The sequence below is a fragment of the Oryx dammah genome, unplaced genomic scaffold (assembly GCF_014754425.2).
Source record: "Oryx dammah isolate SB20612 unplaced genomic scaffold, SCBI_Odam_1.1 HiC_scaffold_26, whole genome shotgun sequence".
Classification (NCBI taxonomy): Eukaryota; Metazoa; Chordata; class Mammalia; order Artiodactyla; family Bovidae; genus Oryx; species Oryx dammah.
This window is the reverse complement of record NW_024070210.1, coordinates 23,305,369-23,332,230: the sequence shown is the minus strand read 5'-3', so window position 1 is coordinate 23,332,230 and position 26,862 is coordinate 23,305,369. Positions and strand designations below refer to the sequence as shown.

At 47.8% G+C, this 26,862-nt stretch overlaps 1 protein-coding gene and 1 non-coding gene across 2 annotated transcripts in view; both read right to left on the bottom strand.

Annotated features, from left to right (window-relative positions):
• Positions 1 to 2,429: 2,429 nt before the first annotated feature.
• ZFYVE26 (zinc finger FYVE-type containing 26) overlaps positions 2,430 to 26,862 on the bottom strand; it is a 68,309-nt gene continuing 43,876 nt past the window's right edge. Inside the window, exons 28-42 of the mRNA XM_040226219.1 lie at positions 26,348 to 26,511; positions 25,178 to 25,314; positions 23,243 to 23,274; positions 22,320 to 22,456; positions 21,069 to 21,289; positions 17,556 to 17,703; positions 17,122 to 17,331; positions 16,100 to 16,318; positions 11,557 to 11,754; positions 10,447 to 10,646; positions 9,593 to 9,734; positions 9,237 to 9,296; positions 7,610 to 7,792; positions 6,823 to 6,867; positions 2,430 to 4,508 (exon numbers count right to left, since the gene is read on the bottom strand). Of these exons, the coding sequence (XP_040082153.1) occupies positions 4,305 to 4,508; positions 6,823 to 6,867; positions 7,610 to 7,792; positions 9,237 to 9,296; positions 9,593 to 9,734; positions 10,447 to 10,646; positions 11,557 to 11,754; positions 16,100 to 16,318; positions 17,122 to 17,331; positions 17,556 to 17,703; positions 21,069 to 21,289; positions 22,320 to 22,456; positions 23,243 to 23,274; positions 25,178 to 25,314; positions 26,348 to 26,511 (2,300 nt within the window). The 3' untranslated portion in view covers positions 2,430 to 4,304. The remainder of the gene's footprint in view (positions 4,509 to 6,822; positions 6,868 to 7,609; positions 7,793 to 9,236; positions 9,297 to 9,592; positions 9,735 to 10,446; positions 10,647 to 11,556; positions 11,755 to 16,099; positions 16,319 to 17,121; positions 17,332 to 17,555; positions 17,704 to 21,068; positions 21,290 to 22,319; positions 22,457 to 23,242; positions 23,275 to 25,177; positions 25,315 to 26,347; positions 26,512 to 26,862) is intronic.
• Positions 15,862 to 15,934, bottom strand: TRNAE-UUC. The gene has a single exon. It is a non-coding gene; the product is annotated as a tRNA-Glu (tRNA).

The following is a 26,862-nucleotide window of genomic DNA, read 5'->3' as shown; positions in this document are numbered from 1 at the left end:
CAAATTTGGTTTATAACTTGGCCAGTGAAGATGATTGCTGAAGCTATGGGATTATTTGGGAGAGTATATGAGTGTAAAGGAAGAATGGATGAGACCTTGAAGGATTTTAGTCCTTCAGTGGGATGAAGAGGAAGTATAGCCAGAGCAGCAAATAATTCATAGAAAGGCACTTGAAGTGGGTTTGAAGGGAATTCCCTGGTGGTCCAGTGAATAGGAGTCTGCACTTCCACTGCCAGGGATATACGTTTGATCCCTGGTCAGGGAACCAAGATCCCACATGCTGAATGGTGTGGCCAAAAAAAAAAAAAAAAAGTAAAAGTAAAAGAAATGGGCTTGAAGGAAGGTTTTGGATAACAGCAGATTGGAGGGTGGGATAGTGGAGGTGGTGAAAAACGAGTGCCAAGCAGAAATAACACCATGAAGAAACAAGAAGTGTGAAAACACCCCACTAAAGAAGCCATTCTGTAACCAGATGTTGAAGAAATCTGTTGTAGAAGAATTGGAGGCTTCAAGGATGGGTCAGTTAACATCATAACTATAGAAGTGAGGATGATGACCAAGACAGGCTGTTTCCCCCAGGGTTATGGTGACCATTGCTATTTGGTTGCTTGAGTATGAAGAATCTGAGAGCATTTGATCTACTTCACTTAAAGCTCCAGCCAAAGATATCCAGTAAATTTGGAGCATCTCAGGGGTCTAAACATAGTCCAGGACCTCCATCTTAGATTTACTTTGGGTGTTCCAATTTCCTTTGTTTGAAGCATCTTCATGCCAGATCCCAAACAGGGGGTTTTCAGGTCGACTTTCATCATTACTTTTTGTTTGTTGTGTGTTTGAAGTTTTGTTAGTTTTCTTAAATGAGATATTGGATGAGATCATGTTCCTGGGGAAAGATAATGGTAGCAAAGCTCCTGTCTGTGGCTCAAGTGTCATTCTGCACACAGGTGCTGTAAGAGGGCAGCCAGAAAACAAGCCCAGAGTGAGTTCTACGTTCCCCAAAGATCCGACCCCTGGTTTCAAAGAGTCACAGTTTGGTTGATAATAAAAAGATACGTAGAATTAAAAAAAAACAACACAGCTTGAAAAAGAATTTCAGAGTTCCATTTTTCATTCTCAGACTGGCAGAGATCTACAGAGTTTGCCAAGTGTTGAGGTAAGGGTGTGGGAAAGCAGGCCCTTGTCTTCACTGCTGGTGGGACAGGTAATTACCATGACCTCTATGGAAGGTGACTGACAACACTCACCAAATGCTCATATTCTCTGACCCAAGGTATTCTAGTTCAGAGGTTTTTTTAATTTTTTGACTATGCCATGCAGCATACAGGATCCTAGTTCCCCAACCAGGGATAGAACCCATAACTCCTGCATTGGAAGTGCAGAGTCTTAACCACTGGCCTGCCAGGAAGTCTTTGACCCAGGGTATTCCAGACAAGATAATTCCTTGCAGCATAATCTGTCGTGGTAAAGATGGCAACCACCTAAACTATCCGTCAATAGAGACTGGTTAAATAATTACGGCATATCTTTGCCACACAATACTTCGGTCATTATTGCTTCTATATGCACAAAAGAGTTCTGAAACTATACATGAGAAACTGGTCACTCAGGTAGCCTCTGGAAGGGGATGGGGCTGAGGGCTGAGGAGATAGGGATGGGAAGGACTTTTCATTTGCCTTCTCTACCTGACGAATGTATAACCTACGTCCACCCACCACTCTGAATGAAGAAAAAAAAAAATCCTGGTGGTAGAGAGTACACTAGTAGTTTTTTGTGTGTGCCTAGTTGCTTCAGTGGAGAAGGCAATGGCACCCCACTCCAGTACTCTTGCCTGGAAAATCCCACGGATGGAGGAACCTGGTGGGCTGCAGTCCATGAGGTCGCTAAGAGTCGGACACAACTGAGCAACTTCACTTTCACTTTTCACTTTCACTCATTGGAGAAGGAAATGGCAACCCACTCTAGTGTTCTTGCCTGGAGAATCCCAGGGACAGCGGACCCTGGTGGGCTGCCGTCTATGGGGTTGCATAGAGTTGGACACGACTGAATCGACCTAGCAGCAGCAGCAGCAGCAGCAGTTGCTTCACTTGTGTCTGACTCCTTGTGACTCCATGGACTGTACCATGCCAGACTCCTCGGTCCCTGGAATTCTCCAGGGGATGCCATGCTCTCTTCCAGTGGATCTTTCCAACTCAGGGATCGAACCTGGGTCTCCCGCATTGCAGGCAGATTCTTTACCATCTGAGCCACTTAGGAAATTTGAGATAAATCTTAACCCAAGAGGCCTGAGTTATAACAGGAATCATTTTGAGAAGTTCAAGAGTTGAAGGTCATTTCATCTTTCCCACTCACCTTTTCTCTCCACACAGAACCCAAGGCAAGAAGAGAAGGATAAGAGGAAGACAGCACAAATGAGCCATGAAGCCAAGAACTTGTAGGATAGACATTTTATTGTGACTTGCTTACAGTCAAACATTCAACCCATCGACTTGCCCATTAGTTAATTGTTTTGTGGGAGATCACAGCCTGATGCCCAAAGGCCCTTAGCCTCATCTTATGTCAGTCTAGTCAATGGCTGCCTATTTTACAGTTCAATTAGTTAGAGGAAAATGTCAGGAAAATCTGGTCGTAACATCTCAAATGAATGGCTGTGAGATTTGCAATCCATTTAATATAAAGTGCTCAAATTCAGTGCAAAAAGGGCAGACTCAGAAGGGCAAGCAGATGCCAGGGAGGAATGTTTCCTGGGAGACAGATGCATTCTACAACTCAAAGAAGTCACTTGTCCAACTTCCCCATAAAGGGGTCTAGTATTTCCTTTGCCATCTCTTCCCTCCCTCAGAGGACCAGAACTTCTACAGATGCTCTTAGAGTTGTTTAGTTCACTATTTAAAAAACCTGGTTCAGAGGGAGATCCACAGGGTTTCTAAGCACCAGAGATACTGACTTGGGCTTCTAGCTCCCGTTTCTCTCAGCAGCTCCTGTGAGGTTGACAGGCTGAGCTCTGGCTGGTGGGAGGCTTGCAGCTGTGGAGCTCTCTTCACACCCCTCGTTTGCAAATTCACATCACGGACTAGGGCAGACCTTTTCCAAAAGCTTGTCACATCTCCAGTGGGAAGACAGGCCCACACTAATTAAATAAAGGAGCATTTCATTTGGTTGCTCACCAACGACATGACCTACTTCATCATCCCCTTGTTTAGCTCTTGTCGTCAGGCCCAACTTTAAAGTGAACCTTTGACTCCCACTGTTAAGACAAAGAAGTGCACTGCCTTCTCAATGACCCTGGATCTCTGCATGTCCATCCTTCTGTCCTGAAGAGAGTGAAGAGAAGCAGGTGGGAAGAGGAAGCGATTTTCTAACCAATTTAAGGGGCATAAATAGGACTGTAACTCAAACAGGCAAAGTCTAGCCATTCGGTCCCAGGACCTTGGCTACTGTTTCTCTCCCAGACTCTCCAAAGGAAGCCACGTTCTCTTACTTGGCAGCAGGAATATTGATAAAAGCCAGTTCTGTGCTTGTAGACAACTCTCCTGCAATGCTGTTTGGAGAGGTTCCCCTTTCTCTCCCTGTGGATGAACACGATAGCGCCCCTCCTGCCCGTGTCTGGGGCTCCAGACCCCATCAGGTATCCAGGCAGCCACAGCTTTCAGAAGCCAGCACCTGAGGACTCTTCTGTTCAGACTACTTTCCAAAGACTCACAGTAACTCGTGCTTGTGAGAGGAGAGATGCTTAAAATGGTTTCACACCACAGGAAGCACCTGCCCCAAAGCCATCTCTGCATGTGGGGACGGGAAGGAGGGGAAAAGAGACAAGCCTTCTGATGCCGCTCCATTATTCCCAGTCAAAAACCCTTCTAGTCACAAGAAGCTACTGGAAGATCTCCACACCAAGGGGACTGTGTACAAATAGGATGAGCCCGGGTTAAGAACCAAAAACGCAGGAAGGTTTTCAGACAGGCAGAAGTCAAAAGTAAAGTGCCTCTTTGCAGTGGGGGAGAGCTTCGTTTGTTCAGAAATGCTTGGGCGTAAACATGAGCGCAAAGAGCGTGCACACACACACACACACACTCACTCTGAGGTAGAAAGAACTGGCCATCTCCAAACACACACACAGACTCCACAATTTTACAGAAACATGGCACTTGCGTGAAAGATCCTATCTTTGCTCAAGATGGCAGGTCGGGTCCAATTCCAGCTCTTTCTGACCTGGGGTGGAGCCAGGGAAGTCCTGCCCCACAGGAGGAAAGAGCTGGAAGTATGCCCATCACTCCTGCCTCACAGCTGTCCGGCCCTGCAGCCCAGGGTCACTTCCTGGAGGCCGAACCATGGGCACCCCGGCTACGGCTTGTCAGAAGCCACTGGGAACAGATGTCTTGCACCACTGCGTCCCCACTGCTCTTGGCGGCCTGCTGCACCTGCTCGACTAGGACTGCGGCCCGAGAGTGTTCTTGCTTCACGGCGATCAGGTAGGCAGAACGCAGCTTGCAGCACGTCAGGTAGGCCTGAACCTGGCAATTGGATGTGAGAGACAGCCGGAAAGAAACCATCACTGTTAAGTCACCAAGAAGCACACAGGGCCGCGTGAAGAGACACAAGACAGCACTTCTCACCTACCAATAACTGGGTTCTCGCCTTTTATTACATTATAGTCACTCTTTAAATATTCTGGACACTAAGCTATTATACTGTATTACTGTACAGTGTAAAAGTTATTATAAATAAGCCAAGAATTTAAAAAAGCGGAAGGCAGGCAGGCAGAGCCTGGCCTCTGTCTACTCCCTTCAAGGCCCTCCTCACTCTCCTGGGCTCTCCAGCTTTCTCCTGGCCTCACTGCTGACAAACTGGTTTTTGTGGTTATTTGGGTGATTATTTGATTGATGTCTGTCTCCTTGACTAGGAGGGCAGGAAGAGTGTCTGCTTTTTTTAACCATTCCTGGAGCTGAGCACAGGGCCTGGCATGTGGGTGTTCCATGAACGTGCATGAAGTGAATGAATGAATGAGTCGTCACACCTGCCCCCTACAGTGGGCCCACAGGGCCCCTTCCTCTATTTTCTTTGACCTGCTGAGTTAAACATCTTCTACCAGGAAGCTTGGGGAAAGAAATGCAGATACACAATTAGAAAAAAGTCTAATTAAGGGGTGGCCCCAGATTGACCTTACCTGCTGTTTGCATCAAAGGCAGTCTAGTTTCCTACATTCTGGACACACTCCATCTTATGAGTTCCTAGCGTGAGGGAGATGAGAGCCCCTTCCTTCCCTGCCCTGACCCCACCAGCACCTCCCTGGTTAGCCAGGGCTCCAGGCTAGCAAATGGCAAGGTCCTGGTGAGCTGCCTCAGACCTCCAGGCCAGCAGCTGCCTTTTGCCATGACAGTCCTCCTGGTGGTTGGAGAGGACTCCTCTCTTCATGTTTCAAAGCTCTACCGTCTTTTCTTACCTCAGTCACTAAAGTCTTCCTTTTCTAAGCTCAATTACAGATAATCTACAGCTGCAAGATGGCTGGCTGGCTGAGCTTTGGTCTGGTTAATCCACCTGCTGCTCTGGGATGTTTGCTCTCATCCAGGCCTTCAGCTCCACTTGGCACCAGTGTACATTGAACAGAGTATCACCAAGTCAACAAGCAAAACTCCCTACCCAGAGAAGGGCATTTTTCCAGAAAGTCTGGAATAAAAACTGAATGAAGCTCTTTTACAGCAAGATCTTGTGGCCTTAGATCACTTAAAGTGTGTTAGAACAGCGACTGACAGAAGAAAAAACCTGAAGAAGTAACAATGACGCTAGAGATTTCAGGGTCCACCTTTTCCAGGGACAAAGGCTCTGTCCTACTGAGCAGGAGGCTCCTTGAGGGCTTAGAAAAGAGCCACACACAGTCTGAGAATCAAGAAGCCTGAGTATCAGTTCTGACTGCCAGGTTCTCAGTCTGATGCTAGAAAAGGAATTTTTCATATTTCGGGATGTCAGAATTCCATCCTTTTCATAGGATCGCATCAGGATCTTGCAGAATTAGATGAAGAAATGTTAAGAACAGATCTTCCCTAAACCCTCGAATGAAACATGCCCTGGAAATTCAGTTCAGGAAATAGCAATACCGCCATGGGGAGCAGCAACGTGGTAGTGTAAGAAGTTGTTTGCTAACACGAGTTTTCTTCACAAGGCACTCAGCTGCTGGAGGATTCCGCTGCTAGTGGCCAGGGTGGGCTGGCTGGGTTTTCTCATGCCTCTCCTGGCCTGCAGGCCTTCCCCTGAATGGCAGGTGGGTTGAGCTGTGGTGAGCCGCAAACTGGAGCAGCTGGGAATAGTTTTATTCTGCCTGGCACGCTCACCGAGGTGCACCTATTTCCTACGCAATAGGAAGCAGGCACGGGCCTCAGGGGAAAGGCCTGTTCTGGAGACTGAGGCACTAATAGGCCCTGTTGGTCAAAGGGCTGGCTGGGTTTTTTCCCTACCATAGAGGGTACCCTCGCTTCTTTAGGATAAAGAGATGCCTGTTCACTCTGAGAACCTTATTCAGTGAGACAAAGTGCAAGTGAGGATTTCCTAGGGATGGGAGAGAAAACCTCCATGGAAAATGGGGAGAGTGGAAAGGCCTGTGTGTCTTGGGGGTACAGAAGAGAGGCGCATGTGGTCAGGGTTCTTTCTCATGTTCCCTACACGTTCCCTCCCTTCTGCACCCTTATCTGGGTTCCAGCCCCACCTCTGATAATAAAGAGGGCGAGAGAGGGGTTGAATGGAACTGTCGTAGCAAGTGAGGGGTGAAGGTGACAAGGCAAGCCCAAAGGGCTGTTCCCAAGCATTACTGGGTGAGGAGACAACTCTGCTCACCTTGTTGTCGTCACTGTGTATCGCCTGGATCAGGCCCTCCAGCTCCTGTGCGGGACAGAGACACAGTGGTTGTGAGACGGAGCATGGGAGCCGGGGCCCAACTCCGTCTCAGCTCAGCCCTTCTGACTCTGGTTGGGGATGCCTGCCTGACCCTTCCTTATAAACTCAACTCCTGGGAAATCCTGGCAGTCCAGTGGTTAGGACTTGGTGCTTTCACTGCCGAGAGCCTGGGTTCAGTCCCTGGTTGGGGAAATGAGATCTTGATAGCCTCGTGGTATGGCCAAAATTAAAAAACAAACAAACAAACAAAAAAAACCCACCTCAACTCCTGCTATCAGAGCAACAGAGGAAATCTAATGATAACACTAAGCTTGGGAATCTGACAATCAGCATGAGACCAAAAGCTTTTCCTTGGCTTTCATGAATGATGTGTCTTTGTTCATCCCACAAAGCCATCAGGGGACAGTTTCGCAGGTGGCATGCCACCTGCAGGCCCACACCAACGTCGTCTACCATCCCTGGGAGAAACTCAACTCCGTCAGTCCGCAGACACTTCCAGGTGTCAATAACATCAGACAACGGGATGCTTAGGGGCGGCTCCTGAATACGTACCATGAATTTTCTTTCCAGGAAGGGTTGATTAGCGTAAGGCCATTATTATAGAAGGGTCAGAAGGACAGAGGGATCTTGTCGAGTTTTGGGTACATGATGGGGAAGAGAAAAATAAAGAGGGGGAATGTGAAGACACTGAAACCCATGGAGGAGCCGAGGTCTGGGGTGGGCGCACCTGGGGGGGAATCCTCCTGAACGCTTCCACGCAGTTGAGGAGGACAGTGTCCCTGTCGCTTTGGGCTGCCATGCCCGACTCGCTGACACACTTGAGCAGCTGTCGGATTTCACCGAACTTCTCCGTCTCCACCAGCTGCCGGGCGGCCTTGCAGTAGGTAGCGGCGGCATCCAGCTGGAAGTCCTAGAACAGAACACAGGATGACAAGGGTAGGGAGGCAGGGACACCACAGCTGGGGGAAGGCAGGTGACATTCACAGAGCTCCGAACAGGCTTGGGGCAGACACGCCAAACTGACTGCAGTCCCAGGAGGAAACATACATAAGCAGACAACCAGCAGAAAGTTCCTCTTTTGGAGTTTGGCAGACATTTGGGAAGCAAGCATGAAAAGCGGCACTTTGAGATCTACGCTGGTACATCTCACTTGCTGCCGCATCACTGCCTGAAGATATTCTAATCAAATGCCAGAGACCAGTTCATTCTCCCTCTAACGAGTCAACCCCTCTTGGAAAATGGATGTTGGGGGCTGATACTGGCTGCCCGGGACACCAGGTGCTCTGTGAAGAGAGGCTGTGGTGTTAGGAGACAGACCAGTTCACCAAAGGACTGCTGCTGCTGCTAAGTCACTTCAGTCGTGTCTGACCCTGTGCGACCCCACAGACGGCAGCCCACCAGGCTCCCCCGTCCCTGGGATTCTCCAGGCAAGAACAGTGGAGTGGGTTGCCATTTCCTTCTCCAATGCATGAAAGTGAAAAGTGAAAATGAAGTCGCTTAGTTGTATCCGACTCTTAGCGACCCCATGAACTGCAGCCTACCAGGCTCCTCCGTCCATGGGATTTTCCAGGCAAGTGTATTGGAGTGGGGTGCCATTGCCTTCTCTGCACCAAAGGGCTGATGATCTAGAAACTACTGGATAAATACTTTGTTGCCTTAGGGTCTGATAGGAGCTGTCACTCTGCCTGCGCATGGGGGTATCTGTGTATGGAGAGCTTTGTCCAACACAGAAAATGGGTGGGAAGAAAAGAGATCTGTCAGATTGGATTGCTTGCTGTCTTTGATCCTTGAGATGTGCAGTGTTAATTAAGACCCTTCCTGCCTGGAGAGTGAGGGGCCTCTGGGTCACTGTGTAGTAGGGGTGGTCTGGCTTCTCATGGTCTTAGCGCCCTGCTCCATCCTCTGCTCCAGTGCCACAGCTGTACCTGGGTCTTTTTTATCACAAGCAACAAAAAACGTACACCTCGAGCTGGCTCGTGGGCAGATGAAGGATGGAGGGGTGGCTCTTCTTGCCAGGGGCTCCCTCCCGCTGAACAGAACGACTCTCCCCCGCATCACCTCCTCCAGCCATGCTCCCCTGCAAGGAGGACAGCTGTAGTGAACTGTCCTAGACCCGGTTTCAGGTATTTATTTGACAGTTTTGATGAACTTGTCACCAGTTGCTTGGCTTTTGTCAAAGTGGCCTTTGGTCTCAAACTTGACCCAGTTTTGTAACAGCCACCTCGTTGCTTTCATCCTTGATGTAGTATAAATCTACTTTCCTGGGGATGAAAATTTTCAGAGGAATAATCTCTCACAGAACTCTGCTCATGGGCTGATCCTCGCTCGTATAATCCTGAGTAATCCGGTCATACCTGCAGAACACGGAATGCAATTCCAAAACCATCTTCTACATTTTTCCCTCCTAGCATGACCTGAAAAGGAGAGGGAAACATGCTTACAGAAACAGTAATGACTGGAGCAGCCCCTCAGTCAAGAACAAGGCCCTCGTTCATTTGTTTATTCAACAAATATCCGTGAAGACTCTACTGAGCATAGGCATGAGTGATACGAGAGTCATCAAAACGGACTCAAGCCACAGCCTTCTGGGGCTCACACTCCATTGGGGAGGCAACCATCAAACAAACGACTGCAAGAATCAGACGATTCCAAGTGTGGTGGGCATTCTGAAAGAGAACGGCCTGCCGGGGGTCCGAGACGTCAGGCATACCTTGCAGGCAACGTCCATTTTCATGTGGTTATTTCCAAACAGGGTTGGCAGAGGCGAGGCGGTGACTTGGGAGGTCCCGGCACTTTCGCAGCGATGCAAGAACCTGGTCACTTCCATCTGCAGCTGAAGGGTGTTCATGTGTCTGTGGGGACAGGTGACACACAGTCTAGCCTCGGGAGGGAGCTCGGGGGCAACCAGGACCGGGGGCATTGAGAAGCCATAACAGGATGGCAATGAAAAGGGCAAGAGAAAGGGTGTGGAGGGAAGAGATCCAAAAGCCCTCTGAGAAGTTATGACAGGACAAAAATGGGTGACGAGTGTTTACGGAGCATGGTATGCTGCTAACCACAGCAGAGGCTGAGGCAGACGTGAACCCAGGCTAGAGGAGAGGTGGGTAGGGAATAAACGCATCAAGGCATCTAGCGATTGGGATTGTGAAGGGAAAATCAGTGGCAGTGAGCAGTCACTTCAGATGCTGTGTTCTCAGGAGGGAAGGACTCGGGGTGCCGAGGAGCCAGTGTGCCCGATGCACCACAAGGAAGCAGAGTACTGTGACGTAAGATTGAGAGGAAGGATCACCCAGGACTTCTTTTGCCTCCTGCATGGGGTAGGGGTTTAGCCTGATTGTCACGGGTGAGCCTAATCCCCGCCCCTCCCCCGCTCTCCTTTCCTCCAAGCTCCTCTGGAGACTTGAGACTTAACACCAGACACTATCATCCGTGAATGACTCCTATCAGGTGTACATGTTTGTTTCCCACGATTTCAGAGCTGGGTGAGGATGGCTTCATCAGCAACTGTCCTCCCGGTTCCAGCCCTTCTGTACCACCCCGACTGTTCCCTGAACCCCGAGCTACCTTGACACATCAGACGCCGTCATCTTCTTTCGGAAGAAGGTGGTTTTCTTCCTTCCGCTACGCCGGGAGGTTTCTTGGAGGTAGATCTTCAGGTGGTCCTTGGCTTTCAGCAGCCAGGAGAGCTTCTCTCCCAGCTCCGTGTACGTCTTTGCTTTGTGAGTGAAGAACCGGATACAGGTCATGGCGGCCCGCACGTGGTCCTGGAAGAGGAAAGTGAATGTTTGGGTCAAAGGAGATTTGGAGGGTGGGGATGCAGGGAGAATTCTGCTCTGAATTCCACCCAGGATGTCTGGTTGCCAGCACCCCTTCCCTCAGAGGCCCAAGAGATCCACAAGTCAACCGACTGGCTGGGTTCTTGGCAGTTGTTTCTCCAGCCTTGTGGGCTGTGCGTGTGCTCAGTCGTGTCTGACTCTTTGCGACCCCATTGACTGTAGCCCGCCAGGCTCCTCCGTCCATGGGATTCTCCAGGCAAGAACACTGGAGTGGGCTGCCATTTCCTCCTCCAGGGGATCCTCCTGACCCAGGGATTGAACCTGCGTCTCCGGTGTCTTCTGCATTGCAGGATTGTTTACCTGCTGAGCCATGGGGGAAGCAGCTGGCCAGACTCTTGGGTGGGACATTATTCCACCACAAAAGAGATCTTTAAAAAGGGGACTTAGGATACTCCATTCAACTTGCCGTCACTTTCACTCGCGTTGAATCATTCAATGTCTCTGTGACTTAATATTGGCCACCCTCACAGACCGGAAGAAACATGATCCCTCTTTCATGCATCTTCTCTAAAAATACTTCTCTACCCTTCCTTATGAATTCTGCATTCACCCCCCATGTTTATCCAGAAACTACCATATCCCTCTTCTTTTTAATCTTTATATTTCCTGAATTCTGAAGAATGCCATTACTGACAAGATTAAAGTTTGCCTCTTTGGGATGAGAACGGAAATCCTGATATTACATGAGAATGCCTCAGAGCAACATGGATTTGTTGTTGCTGAGTCAAGAAGCAAGGCTAGGGGCCAAGTGACAGTCTTATTCCCTTATCCTGCGCAGACCCACCTCGTGGCAAGGCTGCAGGGACAGAGGCAGCAGGCAGGATGGGGCTGTTGTTACCTTCATAAACTGCTGCAGCTCATACAGCATGTGGTAGTAGTTCTTCTTCTGTAAATGCTGGCAGGCGGCAATCAAGTACTTTCCCCAGCTTTCCAAGGATGAGTCAATTGATTCTAGGAGGTTTTCTAAATCGTGTAGTTTCCCACTTTTATAGCTTGGTTGGAAAATGCCTTCTATGAAGACTTCTGGGGGACTCTCCTGGAGTAGGGCAAAGCAACAAGTCAGAAGTCTTGAGCCTTGTTCTGGCACTGCTTAGGATCCATTCTGAGTTTCCTTCCACTCACATCCCTCAGCATTCTCCTATAGGGATGCTACTTAACCTTTTTTGTGCATCACAGATGGATCCCTTTGAGAATCCCACTCAGTGACTTCTCTCCTTCTCTGTACAGAAGAGCTCCTTGACGGAGTTATCTACACCACCCCCGTCTCTAATTCCTCTCCTGTGATTGTCTCTTGAACTCACTCTCATCCAGCTTTTATACCTACAACTCCACTGCAACTGCCCCTTAGGTCACCGAAGACCTCTGCTTTGTTAAATGTAAAACTCTTAGTCCTTATTTTCTATCTATCCTGTCAATAGCTGCTGATAGCTGGTGGCTTGCTCCTTGAAAAACTGTCTTTATTTGGCTCCCAGGATACCATCCCTGCCAGGTTTTCATTCTATTTCTCTGGCTAGTCCTTCTCTATCCCTTTTGTTGATTCCTCCTAAGCTCCCCAGGGCTTAGGAGGATCCTCTTCTCTTTTTTTTTACTCACTCTTTTGATTTTATAAGTCTCAGCGCTTTAAATCTAGCTATTTGCTGATTATGTCTAAATCTCTATTTCTAGCCTGTTTATTCTTCCTGAACTCCAGAACTGTGTATCTAAATTATATGCAACTGCCGACCCAAAAAGTCCTCTTGGGTATCTAGAGAACAATACATACTGATATAAAACTATACTCCTGATTGTTTCTCCTCAATCTGCTCTTTCTGCAGTCTTCCTTTTCTCAGATGGCAATTTTATGCTTCTATTTGTTCAGGCCAAAAGCCTTTACCATCTTTTTCTTACCGTGCAACATAGAAGTCATTACCAAATTCTATTGGCGCCACCTCAACTATACACAGAATCTATATGTAACTGACCACTTCTCACCACCTCCATGTACCACCCTGGTCCATGTCATGGGTACCACTTGCCTGAATGACCCCAGTGGCCTTCTCCCTGGTCTACCTCTTTTACCTCCTGCCTCTTTTTTGACTAACATCAATCAACCCAAGTGATTTGGTTAAAACATAAGTTAGATCACATTATTTCTCTGCTCAAAATCTTCCAAAGGTTTTCCTTCTCACGCAGCACAAAGCTCAAGTCCTCATAATGTCTGCAAGACCCTATATGATCAGGGCCCTATTAGGTTTCTGACCTTACTTGCTACCACCTTTTCCCCAGCTCACTCTGCTTAAGCCACCCTGGCCTTTGCCCTTGTGACTCCCTCCACCTGGACTGTGCTTCCTCCACAATCTGCATGGTTCATTCCCCACCTACTTTAAGCCTTCACTCAGATGTCACCTGTCCAGACATCCTATCTACAATCGTACAATTCACCTCTTCCCTCTCCCCTACTTTATTCTTGTTACTTGTCACCTACACTACCTACACTATATATTTTATTTATCTTGTTTATTGCCTCTCTCCCTAGTATAATGTAAGTTTTATAAAAGTAGATTTTTTTGGTTTGCCTTTTTTTTTTCTTCACTGTTGTACTTCTGGTGCTGAGAATAGTCCTCGGCTATTTAATAACTATTTTTTGGGTGAATGAATAAATGAAAAATATCATGGATCTCATCAGGAAAGTGTACACCCTCACTAATCTACTCAATTCTGAAGTTCATCTGTGGCTCAGAGACCCTGAATCATACCCCCCATTGCATAGTCATAGAAAAGAAAATCATTTGGCCATTTAGACTTTAGATTATGAGTAAGTGATGAGAAGTGAAGGATAGCTATAAACTCATGGCAGTACAACCATGCTGGCCTTGAAGCACTGGGCACAAGCTGTTAAGAAGTGGAGAGGATCTGGGCTTTAGAACATCCACAGTGGGTGAGTGGCTTCTTTCCCAATTTTGGCTCTTCCTGAACACTCAGACCTAACCTAAAAGTTGTAGGACACACTTTAAGAAGTAGGGAGATCAGCCACACTGGAAAGGTAGAATATCTCAGAAGAGCAACCCCTTAAGAACTTTCATTTCATCCACTCATTCACTGGCATTAGGACAGGTGCCTGAAGATAGCAGGTAAGGGAAGTAAGGGCCTTCTCGGTCCAGACGGGAAGACACAATTGTAAAGAAACAGCTGCAAACCACTGGGATAAAAGCAACAAGAAACCTAGGTTCTAGGCACAGAGGTGATAGATAGGAAGAGGTGAATGCTCAACAGAGAGGGTCTAGAAGGATAAACAGGAGTTCTCCAAGAAAACAAGGAGGGGCAGGGCATCCTAGGGAGGGGAGACAGCAATGCAGACTCCTGGAGCTAAGAAAGGGCGTGGCACAATCAGGAAAATTTAAGCAATCTGGCAAGTCTGGAATACAGACCATAGATAGGATTTGTGGTGAAAATAAACTGGAGAAATAAGGGGACCTGATCCTACTGTGTTCTGCATTCATGCTAAAGAAAGTGGACGTCATCTTACAGCCATGGGGATCCGCCAAAGGCCTTTTAGAGAGAGGAACCACATGAATTATGAATACCATAAATAACATGCACTAAGTTTTAGAAAGCTCTCTCAGGGATGAAAGACAGGGAATGGGCATCTTTCATGCTCCAGGCATTCAGCTGTAGTTCTCACAATGTGTTTTTTTTTCCTGTTGTTCTCCACCTGCTTGAGAAGGTAAGATAGTCCACTTCAAGGGTAGTTGTGATTACAGGAGACAGAAAGCAGCAGCAGGGGCAAAGCTGTGGTCAGCTTTTACCAAGATAAGTAAGTAAGCAGCTTAACTCTCTGGACCGGTCATCAGAAGAAACAGAACTGGGTGAGGTAAAGCAGCTTTATCTCAAAACTCATTTGGAAACTGAGCAAACAGAAACAATTAGCAGTTGAACACCAAATAATATAACTTTTACAATATTCTTGACACCCAGTTAAGACACAGTAGCTAAGGCAGCAGCGAAAACATTTCCCTTTTGTGTCCTGTGTGTGTGTGTGCTCATTCCTGTCCGACTCTTTGTGGTCCCATGGACTGTAATCTGCCAGGCTCCTCTGTCCATGGGATTTTTCAGGCAAGAAAACTGGAGTGGGTTGCTATTTCCTTCTCCAGGGGATCTTCCTGACCCAGAGATCAAACCTGCGTCTCCAACATCCTGTAAGGGTGGGGTTACCAGGACTCTGTATTGCTGACTCACTTGGAGATATCTGAGAAGGTATGTCCATTTATAAACTTTCACTGGCTACCATTTTGGATGAGGGCAGCAGATTAAAATTAAAGTAAAACTCAGGTTTCTTTAATTTTATATGAAATTTGGTACAAATCAGTTTTTCCTCAGAAAAACTTCATGGGACATTCAGATTAAAAAAAAAGAGAAGGCCAAAGAGTCATGGTGAAATGGAGTTTTGACTTGGCTTAACAATGGCTCCAAGGAAATAACACACTTCACCTTTGCCTCCTGTGAGAGGAGAGCAGAGGACGTCAGAGGAAGAAAGGAGAGCATACTTTCCCCCCGTGAGATGCCTGGGGCCCAAACTTAGGATCTGTGCCAAGGGTGCTTCCTGGCCTTTGTGGTGACAACTCTGAGTGGATGTGCAGTTGGGTCAGCAGCAGGACATAGTCCAGGGCAGGTGGGAAGTGTGTGGAAACAGAGAGAAGTTAACCAATTTGCCCAAGGTCACACCGCTCATATTAAGCATCTCATTCCAGAGCCCACATTCTCAGCTATTATTTAGTTCTGCTGTATGTTCTGGGAGAAGGGATGAAGTTTGTCATTGCCAGTGAGAAGGGCGATCTGGGATCCAGGTTAAGACTTTTGCACGCTCATCCAAACATGATTTGTGTGGAGAGAATTTGCCATTTGTGTGTTTTTTTTTTTTTTCGGTTGCGCCACACAACTCACTTCCCTGGTGGCTCAGAGGGTAAAGTGTCTGCCTGCAATGCAGGAGACCTGGGTTTGATCCCTGGGTCAGGAAGATCCTCTGGAGAAGGAAATGGCAACCCACTCCAGTACTCCTGCCTGGAAAATCCCATGGACAGAGAAGCCTGGTAGACTACAGTCCATGGGATTGCAAAGAGTCGGACATGATTGAGCGACTTCACTTTCACACCTCACAGGATCCTAGTTCCCTGACCAAGGATTGAACCTGGGTCCTCGGCAGTGAAAGTGCAGAGTTCCAACCACTGGACCACCAGGGAAATCCCTAGAATGTGCCATTTGGACTTGACTCTGCCTGAGATGATCCTACAGCTCAACCCTGGGGTAGTGTTAAGGGGGGGGGGTTATTGCCCCCTGAAAGCTGGGTAGGCCAAGCCAGGCGGGCAAGGCAGGCACTGCCGTGCGAGGGTGTCTGAGGGTCCCACCGTGTGGAGCAGGTGCAGCAGGGCTTCCCGCAGGCAGCTGTGCCTCACGTAGAAGCTGATGATGGCCAGGTGGGTGCTGTAGCTATGCAGGTAGAAGAGGCATTCTTGGTAGTAGGTGTTGTTCAGGGTCTTCCCTTCAGGAATCACTTCCAGAGAGAGGCTCTGGGTCCGGAGGGTTGCTTCCAGCTCTTTCAAGGTGGCCAAGAAATCATCATCTTGCTGCCAAGGAAGGACAGAGTGAGAGGGAACAAGGGACCCAGAGAGTTCTAAGCAGCCTCTGGGAACACTGCTTTCAAAAAACACTTAACAATATGGAAAAATGCTCTCTTGTATAGTTTTAAGGGTAGAAAACAGGCAGGATATAAAATTCTACACATTATAAACCGTATGCCATGCTGTGCTAAGTCATTTCGGTCGTGTCTGACTCTTTGCGACCCTGTGGACTGTAGCCCGCCAGACTCCTCTGTCCATGGGGGATTCTGTACGCAAGAATACTGGAGTGGCTTGCTGTGCCCTCCTCCAGGGGATCTTCCAAAAGATCTACCCTCCAGGGATGGAACCCACATCTCCTGCACTGGCAGGCAGGTTCTTTACCACTAGTGCCACCTTGGAACCCTATATACTGTACAGCAGCAATTTAATTCAAAAACATAACAAAGAAAAGTCGCCAAAATCTAAATATGGCTTAAGTCTGGATATGGGATTATATGGGATTTTCATGTCTTTAAAATAATTCTTTTTTGTTGTTGGAAATTTGACTCTTTATGACTCATCTAATCACATAGATGGTGAGGGACAGGGAAGCCTGGCGTGCAGCAGGTCCATGGGTCACGAACAGTAGGACATGACTAGGTGACTCTTGGAAAAGCAACCACATACACTGGAAAGAAGGAAATCCAAACCGGACAGCTCTGGGTCAGGGCTGCATTGTCATTGGGATGGAAGCGGATCTTCTTCCCAGGCCGTTACTGGTCTGGGGCCTCGCTGTCCCTGAGCCCAGCTTCTACCTGCTGTGTTCTTACCACAGATAGGAGTGGCCTCGCTGTGGACTCCAGGTACTCGACCACCTCCTGTACCAGTCTTGAGCCATGACTCAGCTGATTGAGGTCGAAAGGGGGCTTCAGACAGCGGCTGAACTTCTCCCGTGCGGCAGTGAGGTTCCCAGCTTTGAGGCAGGCCATGCCCCAAGCATGCCATGCCCCAGTGGTATCAAGGCCAGTCTTTGTGGAGACCTGGAGGAAAAACCACTCCTTTTAGGGAAAAGGACTTGCAGCCAGGCCTGAGGGTCCCAAAGACTAATTCTATCCCCTTGTTGTCAATCATCTCCCCCACCCCACCCCACCCCAACTGCTATGACTCCCACACTGGCAAACTGGTCATGCCCTAGACACTCTCCCTGGCCAAGGAAAAGTGGAGGAAATAACTCACTGGGGCAGACATCAGCTCTGTGCCTCACCTCAACACCCAGTTGGTAGTACTCAGCTTCCAAGAGCTGGTTCCTGAGCCTGGTTACCGCAGCCGGTTGCAAGATCTGATCCAGAGATGGCACGTGGCGATAGGCGGCAGCAACTAAAATATTCAGCACATCGACCTTGCTGATGTAGCTACCAAGAGGAAAAGGGCATGGCAGTGAGGCTCCCCAGGGTCCTCCCAGGAACAGGTGCTGCTTAAAGGTTTCCTATTTCATTTTTAATGTGAAATGGGATCATGAGAATTGGGAGGTACATGGGCGAATAGGTTCTGGATTCAGACTTTCTGATTCTCAGCTCTATCACTTGGTGGCTCTATGATCTTAGGCAAGTTAGCTAACCTTTCTCTGCCTCAATCTACTCATCTGTGAAATGGATATAACAGGGACTTTTAAGGATAAAATGAAATAACTGAAGGAAAAGACTTAGGATGGTATCTGGAGCTTTGCAGTAGATTGCGGTAGATGTAGTGTTAGTTGATCAGCTGTTTGTGACCCTATGGACTGTAGCCTGCCAGGTTTCTCTGTCCATGGAATTCTCCAGGCAAGAATACTGGAGTGGGTTGCCATTTCCTTCTCCAAGGGATCTTCCCAACCCAGTGATCGAACCCAGGTCTCCTGCACTGCAGGCAGATTCTTCACCATCTGAGCCACCAGGGAAGCCCGCCAGGGAAGCTTTCAGGAACTCATTAAATGTCAGCTATCAATACGTGGAGTAGGGACGTTCTGGGACACTCAGGTCTATTTGAGGCAAGGCCTTTACACTGAATGTTAGGAGCTCACAGGCTACCCACTGCTTTTTGGTTCTCTGGAAGCGTATTTGGGAGAGTGCATACAGACTGTTATCAGGGGTCTGCACCTCCAGTCAGTATGGAGGTCACAGCACTACCATCCTCTGGAGTGCTGCTGGGCAGGGGCCTCCTGGCCTTTCACTTGGATTCTAGTGCCCTGGACTTAACATCCTCTATCTGGGTCAAGGATAGATACTGTTACTGGGACTGCTGCCTCTGATCTTCTTGATATCTGGTGATTGCAAAAACCTTTTAAACACAGACTTCAGAAAGCTGTCTGGGATCATTCTGTGTGGTCCCACCTGAGACAGGCCTACACTCAAGGTTCTTGACTCTTGTATCAGATTCTATCAAAACCCCTCCATGGATCCCCTCCTTGTCCACTGATTTCCCTGGAAAGGGATTTAGCCCACGAGTGAGTCTCAACTAGTGGGGGTAGGGCAGGGGACAGTATAGTGTGTAAAAGCAAGTTTGGTATCATCATGTACTAGATACGTGTAATAGGTGGTTTGAGCTTCTGTTTTTAAACATTATTTGTCTACAGACTCTTGAGCGTCCCTTGGACTGCAAGGAAATCAAACCAGTCAATCTGAAAGGAAATCAATAGTCATTGGAAAGACTGATACTGAAGCTGAAGCTCCAATACTTTGGCCACCTGATGCGAAGAGCTGACTCATTGGAAAAGACCCTGGCACTGGGAAAGACTGAAGGCAGGAGAAGGGGGTGACAGAAGATGAGACGGTTGGATGGCATCATCAACTTAATGGACAGGAGTCTGAGCAAACTCCGGGAGATAGTGAAGGACAGGGAAGTCTGGCGTGCTGCAGTCCATGGGGTTGCAAAAGGTTGGACATAGCTTAGCAACTGAACGACAACAATTTGTGTACCGGAAGACGGTATTTAATCCCGTGGAAAGATACTCTGCAAACCAGGAGTTTTCAATACCTGAGAGATGAATCTACTGTTGTCAGCAACTGGGTACAAGTGCAGCTAATGTGAGGATTCCAGGGTTGGGCAGAAAGAATGTGCAATTTGAAACCACTGCTTTTACGTGTCCAAGAAGCCCATGACACCTGGGGGTGGATGAGAATCCTACTGAAGCAAGGATCTCCTTAATTTCTGCTTACTTAGTCCAAAGTAGATATTGCCTCCATCTGTACTGGATTTTGAAGGAAGTTTACGACTTATTAAATCTGCTCTGCCTCCCCATAATCTGAGTATCTTTTTTCTCTTAATAAGATTGTATTTCAGACATCTCAAGATTTTTGCCATCAACTCTACCTTTTGCTATATGGAATGGTTTCTGTTCTTTCCTTCTCTTCTCCCCCATTTCTGATGTTTTGGTTCTTTACATGGCTATTTAAAAAACTGTATTTAACATATTATATTCCTCTTTTTTTGTCAACTTGATAGAAACCTTTGTCTCTTGATCAAGGAGTAAAATTAACTCCTATATATTTCCTTCCACTTTCTGTCCCATTTCTTTCTGCCTTTCTCAACCTTCAGGTGTTTGTTAATAAGAATACAACTGACATGTTTGGAGTACACAGGCTCAGTTCTTAGCCCTTTATATGGTTATAGTACTCACACTTTATCCTTATAACAGCCATATGGAATAAATATCATTATTATCCCCATTTTCCAGAGGAGGAAACTGAGGCCCAGAGTCATCTAAAGTTACAGAGCTCTGGGAAGTGGTGAAGCTGAGTGTCACTGCACTCTCTGTGATCTGGTGAGTGTGCAGGCTGGTACTCTGGGCAAGTGCCTGAAGCACTGACACATCAAAGAAAATTATGCTCTCTGCTCTGAAATCTGGGTAGGACTGAGTGCTGGGAACACACTGCATGAGTCACACATTTGGGTGGGTAAGCTGGGAATTGGGAGTTTTCAATGTCAGGTTAACGGAGGCAGAGCAGGTTGTGCAGGGGCCTGGGGCAGAATCCTCCCCTTTCCACAGAGCCTTCTATTTTATGACTCACGTTTCTCCCTGGGATGCAGGGACAGACCAGTCCAGTGTGCTTCAAAGATCTGTCATCCACAACTCCCTGAGGCCACAGTCTCAATTTGGTCAAGACTAGGTAGAGTTTTGGTTAAGGCTAAGGATACATTTTTCTTTTCTTTTTTTTAATTTTTGGTTGCACTGAGCAGCACGCAGGATCTTAGTTCTCCAACCAGGAATCAAACCTGCACCCTCTGTGGTGGAAGATCGGAGTCTTCACCACTGTACAGCCAGGGAAGTCCCAGGACACATTTTCTTTAAAAGCCAGACAGTTCCACAGGGACTAAAGGTGTTCCCCTAAATTAATTTTAATTACAAATTACCCAGTCTTTGTTTCAGACTGGGTATAGCTAGAGAATCTTCCTTGAGGACCCCTCAGGGAAAGGGAAGAACTGTCACGGGAGGGTGAGGGGGACGGCTTGTGGTCTGGTGACAGCATTTCGCCAGCGTCAGATGGGATGCAAAACAGTTCAACATGTCTTGTCAGAGGATGGGGAGGTGAAAACTCACAGTGGGATCAGAAAAAGAAGCTGGATAAACATGTTGTTTAGTCGCTAAGTTGGGTCTGACTCTTTGGCGATCCCATGGACTACAGCCTGCCAGGCCAGAATACTGGAGTGGGTTGCCACTTCCATCTCCAGGGGAGTTTGACCCAGGGATCGAACTCGCATCTCATGATCACCAGGTAAACAGGGACTCACTTCCGCTTACCTGTCACAGAGCGCCAGGTCCTGACTCTGGCCGGCCTTGACGAACATCATCTTGGCGCTGAAGAGCAGCTGCTTCATGATGTCCGTGAGCAGCCCCGCATCCACCTCGGGGTTGGTGAGCCCCTGCGACAGCCTGCAGCAGTGCTCGATCAGCTGGTGGCCGCAGGCCGCGCTGTCCTCGTGCAGATTCAGGATGGCAATGCACAGGGAGGCGCTGGGGGCCTGGCCCGAGTGGAAGAGGAGAGAGGCACACCATGAGTCCAGGGGCCAGCTCAGCCTTCAAATGTAGCTGGGGAGGCAGGGGTTCTACCCATTCCAGGAAGCTTGAAAACCTCAGGTGGAAGAAGCCAAACTCCCACAGAGCAGAAGTGGAACTAAACCCATTTCACAAGTTCTAAGACATACTCCGGCTGCTAGGTTTTGTCACCTGACTGGGAAGAAGGCAGCTGTGTCCACGTGTCACCTACTGCCTGGGAATGTCCGGAGGGGCCCTTTTCTAGTTTACTAGGAGTTCAGGTACTCTTTAATGCTGCTTTGGACAACAGTTGACTTGCTTGTTTAGCTACCTGGAGAGGCCTCTGCTTCAAGCCACTGGACACAGTGCTGCTAAAATTAATATTCCTAAAGCACATTCCATGGCCCCTCACTCTACCAAGTACACATATCTCACTGCAGAGGGTAAGGCCCTACACATAAATAGCCCATTTCAACCTTACCTCTATTAACACCCCATGTTTCCTCCAAATTAAACCACTTCTAACTCCCCAACTATTTTGGACACCGTGTCTTTGCTTGGATGTTCCAGTTTGGAACTCTTTGTCTTTCCCCTATCCTCACTCCCCTCATGACACCCAAACTTCTGCTTGTCAAACTCCTACCGCACTTCCAAAGCTCATTTGAAATGCCACGAAGGCGTTCCTGATTTCCTCTTGTGTATTTCTCAAGCGGTTCCTCATCTCGTGCTTTTAACTGGTTTCCTTGCCTCAGCTCCCATGTGATCACACTGTGAGCAAGTGAAGACCAGCCTGTGTTTGCCCGACTCTGCATTTACTGCTATGTGACTACACACCATGTGTGTGTGTATTTTCAGCTGATTAGTCGTGTCTGACTCTTGGTGACCCCATGGGCTGTAGCCTGCCAGTCTCTGTCCATGGGATTCTCCGGGCAAGAATACTGGAGTGGGCTGCTATTTCCTTCTCCAGACTACACATCATAAAGAAACTCAAATGACTATCCATTTTATCGCTATTACCTGCTCATAGTAAAATTCACTCCGCACCAGCTCATTTTCCTCCTCGTTCAGATCCAAAATCCATTCCACCTCTGCTGCTTTGGGGACTCTCACCACAGCTGAATACGGAGGGCTTTCGCTCTTGGAGCTGTTGGGGGCTGAGAAGACAAATGCCATCCGTGTGTCATTCATTGGCAGCAGCCCAGTTAGCCCAGCCAGCCCAGCCAGTGGGCGGCGTGAGCTGTTGGCAGATCCCTGCCTGCTATCTTAGGGCTCTTTCTTTCCTTTTGGTCCCTTGTATTTCCTTCAGGAGATCACCTTGGGTACCTCAAACTTTGTTCCCCAGTCACAGACACAGGGTGAGTGTTGCAATATCTGCCATACAATCCTGTTGCTTCATGTGAGAAGCCCTGAAAGGTACATGCTTCCCAAATGGAGGGCTGAGCCACTGGCTGCTCTAAACCAACCTGCCCAAACTACCAATAGTGATTACTAAGGGGAGGGAGGGAGCGTTGGGAGGCAGGATGGTGGTCAAGCAGTACCTAAGGGGAAACAAGAAAAATAAGCTCCTGAAAGTTAAGGACCCAATTGTTTGGCTACTGGCATTCTCAATGCTGGAAGCTAATGGGCCAGTGTGATAAGTTAATATGATGACAAACCTTAAGGGAAACAGCCTGATAGAAATGCCAAGAATTTTCTTTGGTCAGCCTACTGCACTGAGTTGCCACTGAGGGTGTCAGTTGCAGCAGATATGCTGAAGGAATGGCTAACTTGAGCATAGAAAGAAAGGTCACAGGGAGGGAGCTCCCTGGCGGTCCAGTGGTTAGGACTCTGTTTTCGCCTCCAAGGGCTCAGGTTCAACTCCTGGTTGGGAAACTAAGCTCTTGCAAACCTGGCAGCATGGTCAAAAGAAAGAAGTCACAGGGCATGTGAATCAGCCTTACCTTCTGGTTGCTCTGGATTCTCCTCTGGTACACTGGAAAGAGAGAAAGAAAAGGTGAAATGCCTGTGAAAACTGAATTCATCCTCCTCCTTGAGCTTGGTATACAGCACTGACATTTACTATTACTCCACTGAGATTATCAGGGAATCATCCAAAACTCTTCTCTCTCTCTCTCACCTGTCACAGCCAACCACTTATCATTTCTTGTTCATTCCATCTCCTGAATACCTCGTTGAATATCCTCATCTCTCTCCTCATCCCTGTCTCAGAGACAGCCCTCATCACTCAATGCTATTGCCTCTGCAGTAGCTTCTCAACTGGTCTCCTTGATTCTGCCAATCTATTCTCTACTTTGTAGCTATAGCAAGCTTTCAAAAAATGCATTATGTTATGCATCTGCTTAAAATTCTTTAATAGCTCCTCGGGGTACAAATATTTCACATTTGCAGGTTAGCAGACAAAGCTCCTCATGGTCTGGCTATCTCTGGAGACCATCTCCTACCACCCATGACCTCTGCTCAACCCATAAAAGTCCTATCCACACTGTCACAGGCTTTGATCAAGTTCAACTGGTGCCACTAACCACTAAATCCCAAGGTCACAGGCCAGAGCCCAAGGCTATCACCTGCATGAGGAGCCTTCTGGTCAACCAATCCCAGCCCATGCTGCCAAAGAGCAAGCTCCAAGCCATTGTGTCATTCCCTAGGTCCTCCCAGCTCAGATGCCAGCCCGAGTCTAGAACCTTAGCTCATGACCTACCTATTTACACTTTTCAAAGGACCTGCATTTTCTCCTGTCCCTGACTTTGCAGGTGTTACTCCCACTTTGGGGCACACTTTGTTTTGACTTCTTTTATCACCAACTTTTCATCCTCTAAGGAGGCTTAGGCCAAGTGCCACACCCCTAGGAAACCTTCCTGATCACTGAACTAAGCTGGGTATGTCTCCATACTGCACTTACCAAAGGGCTCTGTGGTCTGTGTTTTGGCTGTCTTCCCACTAAAATAGGGGTTCCTCAAGGGAGAAGTGATTACTGCTGAGTGATTGCTGAGTGAAAGAATCCTTACTGACTGCTCATTTCAAATCTCAGCAGAAAGATAAATGGGTAATTTCCCTGTCCCCCACCAGGAGGGAGGCAGTGGTATGCCAGGGTCACAGAAACTGTGGTATAAGCAAGGCACATCTTCCTATCAGGTCAGTAATCACCATGATAAACAATGATTAAAAAATTTCATGTTAAAAGAAACACAAACGTGTTTGAGATCGATTTAAGTCTGTTCATAAAACACAAAGAAGTCAAAGTAATTTGGCTTTTGGATAGCTGCTTTGGCTCATATGCCCACATGCACTTAGTTTTACCCTCTTCTGCTGCTGGAAGTAGTGGAAAAAACTGACACTGAGCCAGCAAAAAACACTTGACCTGGCATGAGCAGTTTCTGAGATTTGTCCCCAGGTGAGCTGTGTGTAGGAAAGTGTGGGGGCTCTTTGAGTCGTGGATAACAAGCCGGAATGATGAGGCTGATGAGAGCTGATGTAAGTGAGGTGCCAACATTCAGTAGGTGAGCGTGTCGTTTTGAGTCCAGCTGAGACCGACTGAAGCAAGAGTGGCTGTTAAAGAGGTGAGGGTGTTGGCAGGCAAAGATCAATGGCCTCAGTTAGGGGACAGGCCAAAGAACCCATGCCCTGATCTCAGAACATCACGCACGAGCTTGCTCTCTGCTTCTATGCACCCCTACTTCCTCTCTCTGATGTCTCTCTGACCAAGGTCAACCATTACACCGCAGGCTTAATGGCATGTCAGTGCAAATGTGAAAGAAAACTTTCTGTAACTGCTCAGATTTGAGATGCTCTCCCTCATGAGACTTGTAGGTATGTCAGGACCCCAGGGGAGGGTGCAGTAGTCAACAGCAGCAGTGGCCCCACCACAGGACACTCACTCTTGGTTAAAGTAGCTATAGCACTGGTCACACACGCGGGTGGGGTTCTCTCGGCAGCCTTCCACTACCATTTTCTTGGTGGAGCAGGGACTGCACACCAGCCGGCCACAGCGGCGACAGTGATGACGCCTGTTGAACTGAGGAGTGTCATTGGAAAGAGAAAGAGGAGTAGGGAAGAGAAAGTGAGATGGCTGGACCTGTGAGCAACCTGTCGATCCATTTATCCTTGGAATGAGCCCCCTGTGACTTGCTAAGACTATCAGGTGCTTGGGCCTCTGTTGAGAAAGAACACACTAATCCTTGCCTTCACAAAACTGACATTTAAAGATCTCTCTCATATGATGGGCAAACATGCCCCAAGTCATGGACAGTTTTGCAAGAGCTTCTGACAAGCCCTACCTGTCTGTGGAGGAAACGTCTGAAGACAGAATAAAAAGCAGTGGGGAAGAAGTGACTTTCCCAGCCAATGAGGAACACAGTTCTACAGGGTATTGAGGATGGTGAAGAAGTGTCCCTTTTTCAAGTATTTTACAAATACTGCCTTATTTCATCATAAGAGGTTGATAGACATTCTATACCTTTTTTATAGAAGAGTAGGAAACAAACAAGAGAAATTACACCATCGTCATTTTCCCACGTGCTGAGCTATTACGCCAGTCAGGTACTGTGCTCAGTGTGGTAACGTGTTACTATAGTTAGTGTTTATGAACCAAGTAATACATCACCCTCAGCTTACAAGTGACTATCTGAGATGAAAAGATTAATAGTCACATTGCAAGTAAGAGGTAGGGCTGGGATGAGAACTGAAGTCCTCTGGCTCTAGCACAGAAAACCATTACCAGGTCATCTGTCTTATTGCAAAAGACACGAGAGCTGGAAACCAGATGTCCTGATGTTTGGTCACTCCTTCTGCAATACCTCTGCCTCTTTTCATTTATTTCACAAGAAAGGCAGAGATTTAGAATTTAAGGCTACTCAAGAGTGGGGGGTGGTCTACCTTCTATCTGAACTCAGAAAATACATCCTGGTCAGGTCAAAGATAAACCCAGTGCCTTAGACCTTCTGAACATACCCTCTCCTCTTGGGGATAGGAGGTGACTATAAACTCAGGCTCGTGAAGGAGAACTTTCATTTCTCCTGCAGGTGAAGGTGGAGACAGATAAGACTTACCATGGTGAAACGCTCCCTGCAGCAGACCATGCAGACGCTCTCACTCTCATCTGGGACCCACTGGTGCCTGGCAGGCGGTGTAGCCGGGGGCACAAACTCCAATGGTAGCTGACTCTGGGGGAAGTTCCTCTCCCTCAGACTTGGGGAATGTACAGTGGAGACACCTGGGAGTCAGAGCCAGAAGTCAGAGTAAAAGGTGATTAACAGTCAAGCTGATAAATGACAAAGGAATGAGAGAATTAGAATTGTACCATTTTACAAAGCCTCCTGATATCACAGCTCCAATTAATGATCATCAATGGCTGATTGCCAAAAAAGTATTGTGTGGGACTTCCCTGGTGGGCCAGTGGCTAAGACTCTTGGCTCCCAATGCAGGGGGCCTGGGTTTAGTTCTTAGAACTGGATGCCACATGCCACAGCTAAGACCTGGCACAGCCAGATAAATAAATATGTCATGTTTCTGAACTTGGTGATTTAAAGAAAAAAAGCATTGTGCATTTCCTGATGGAAGGCAC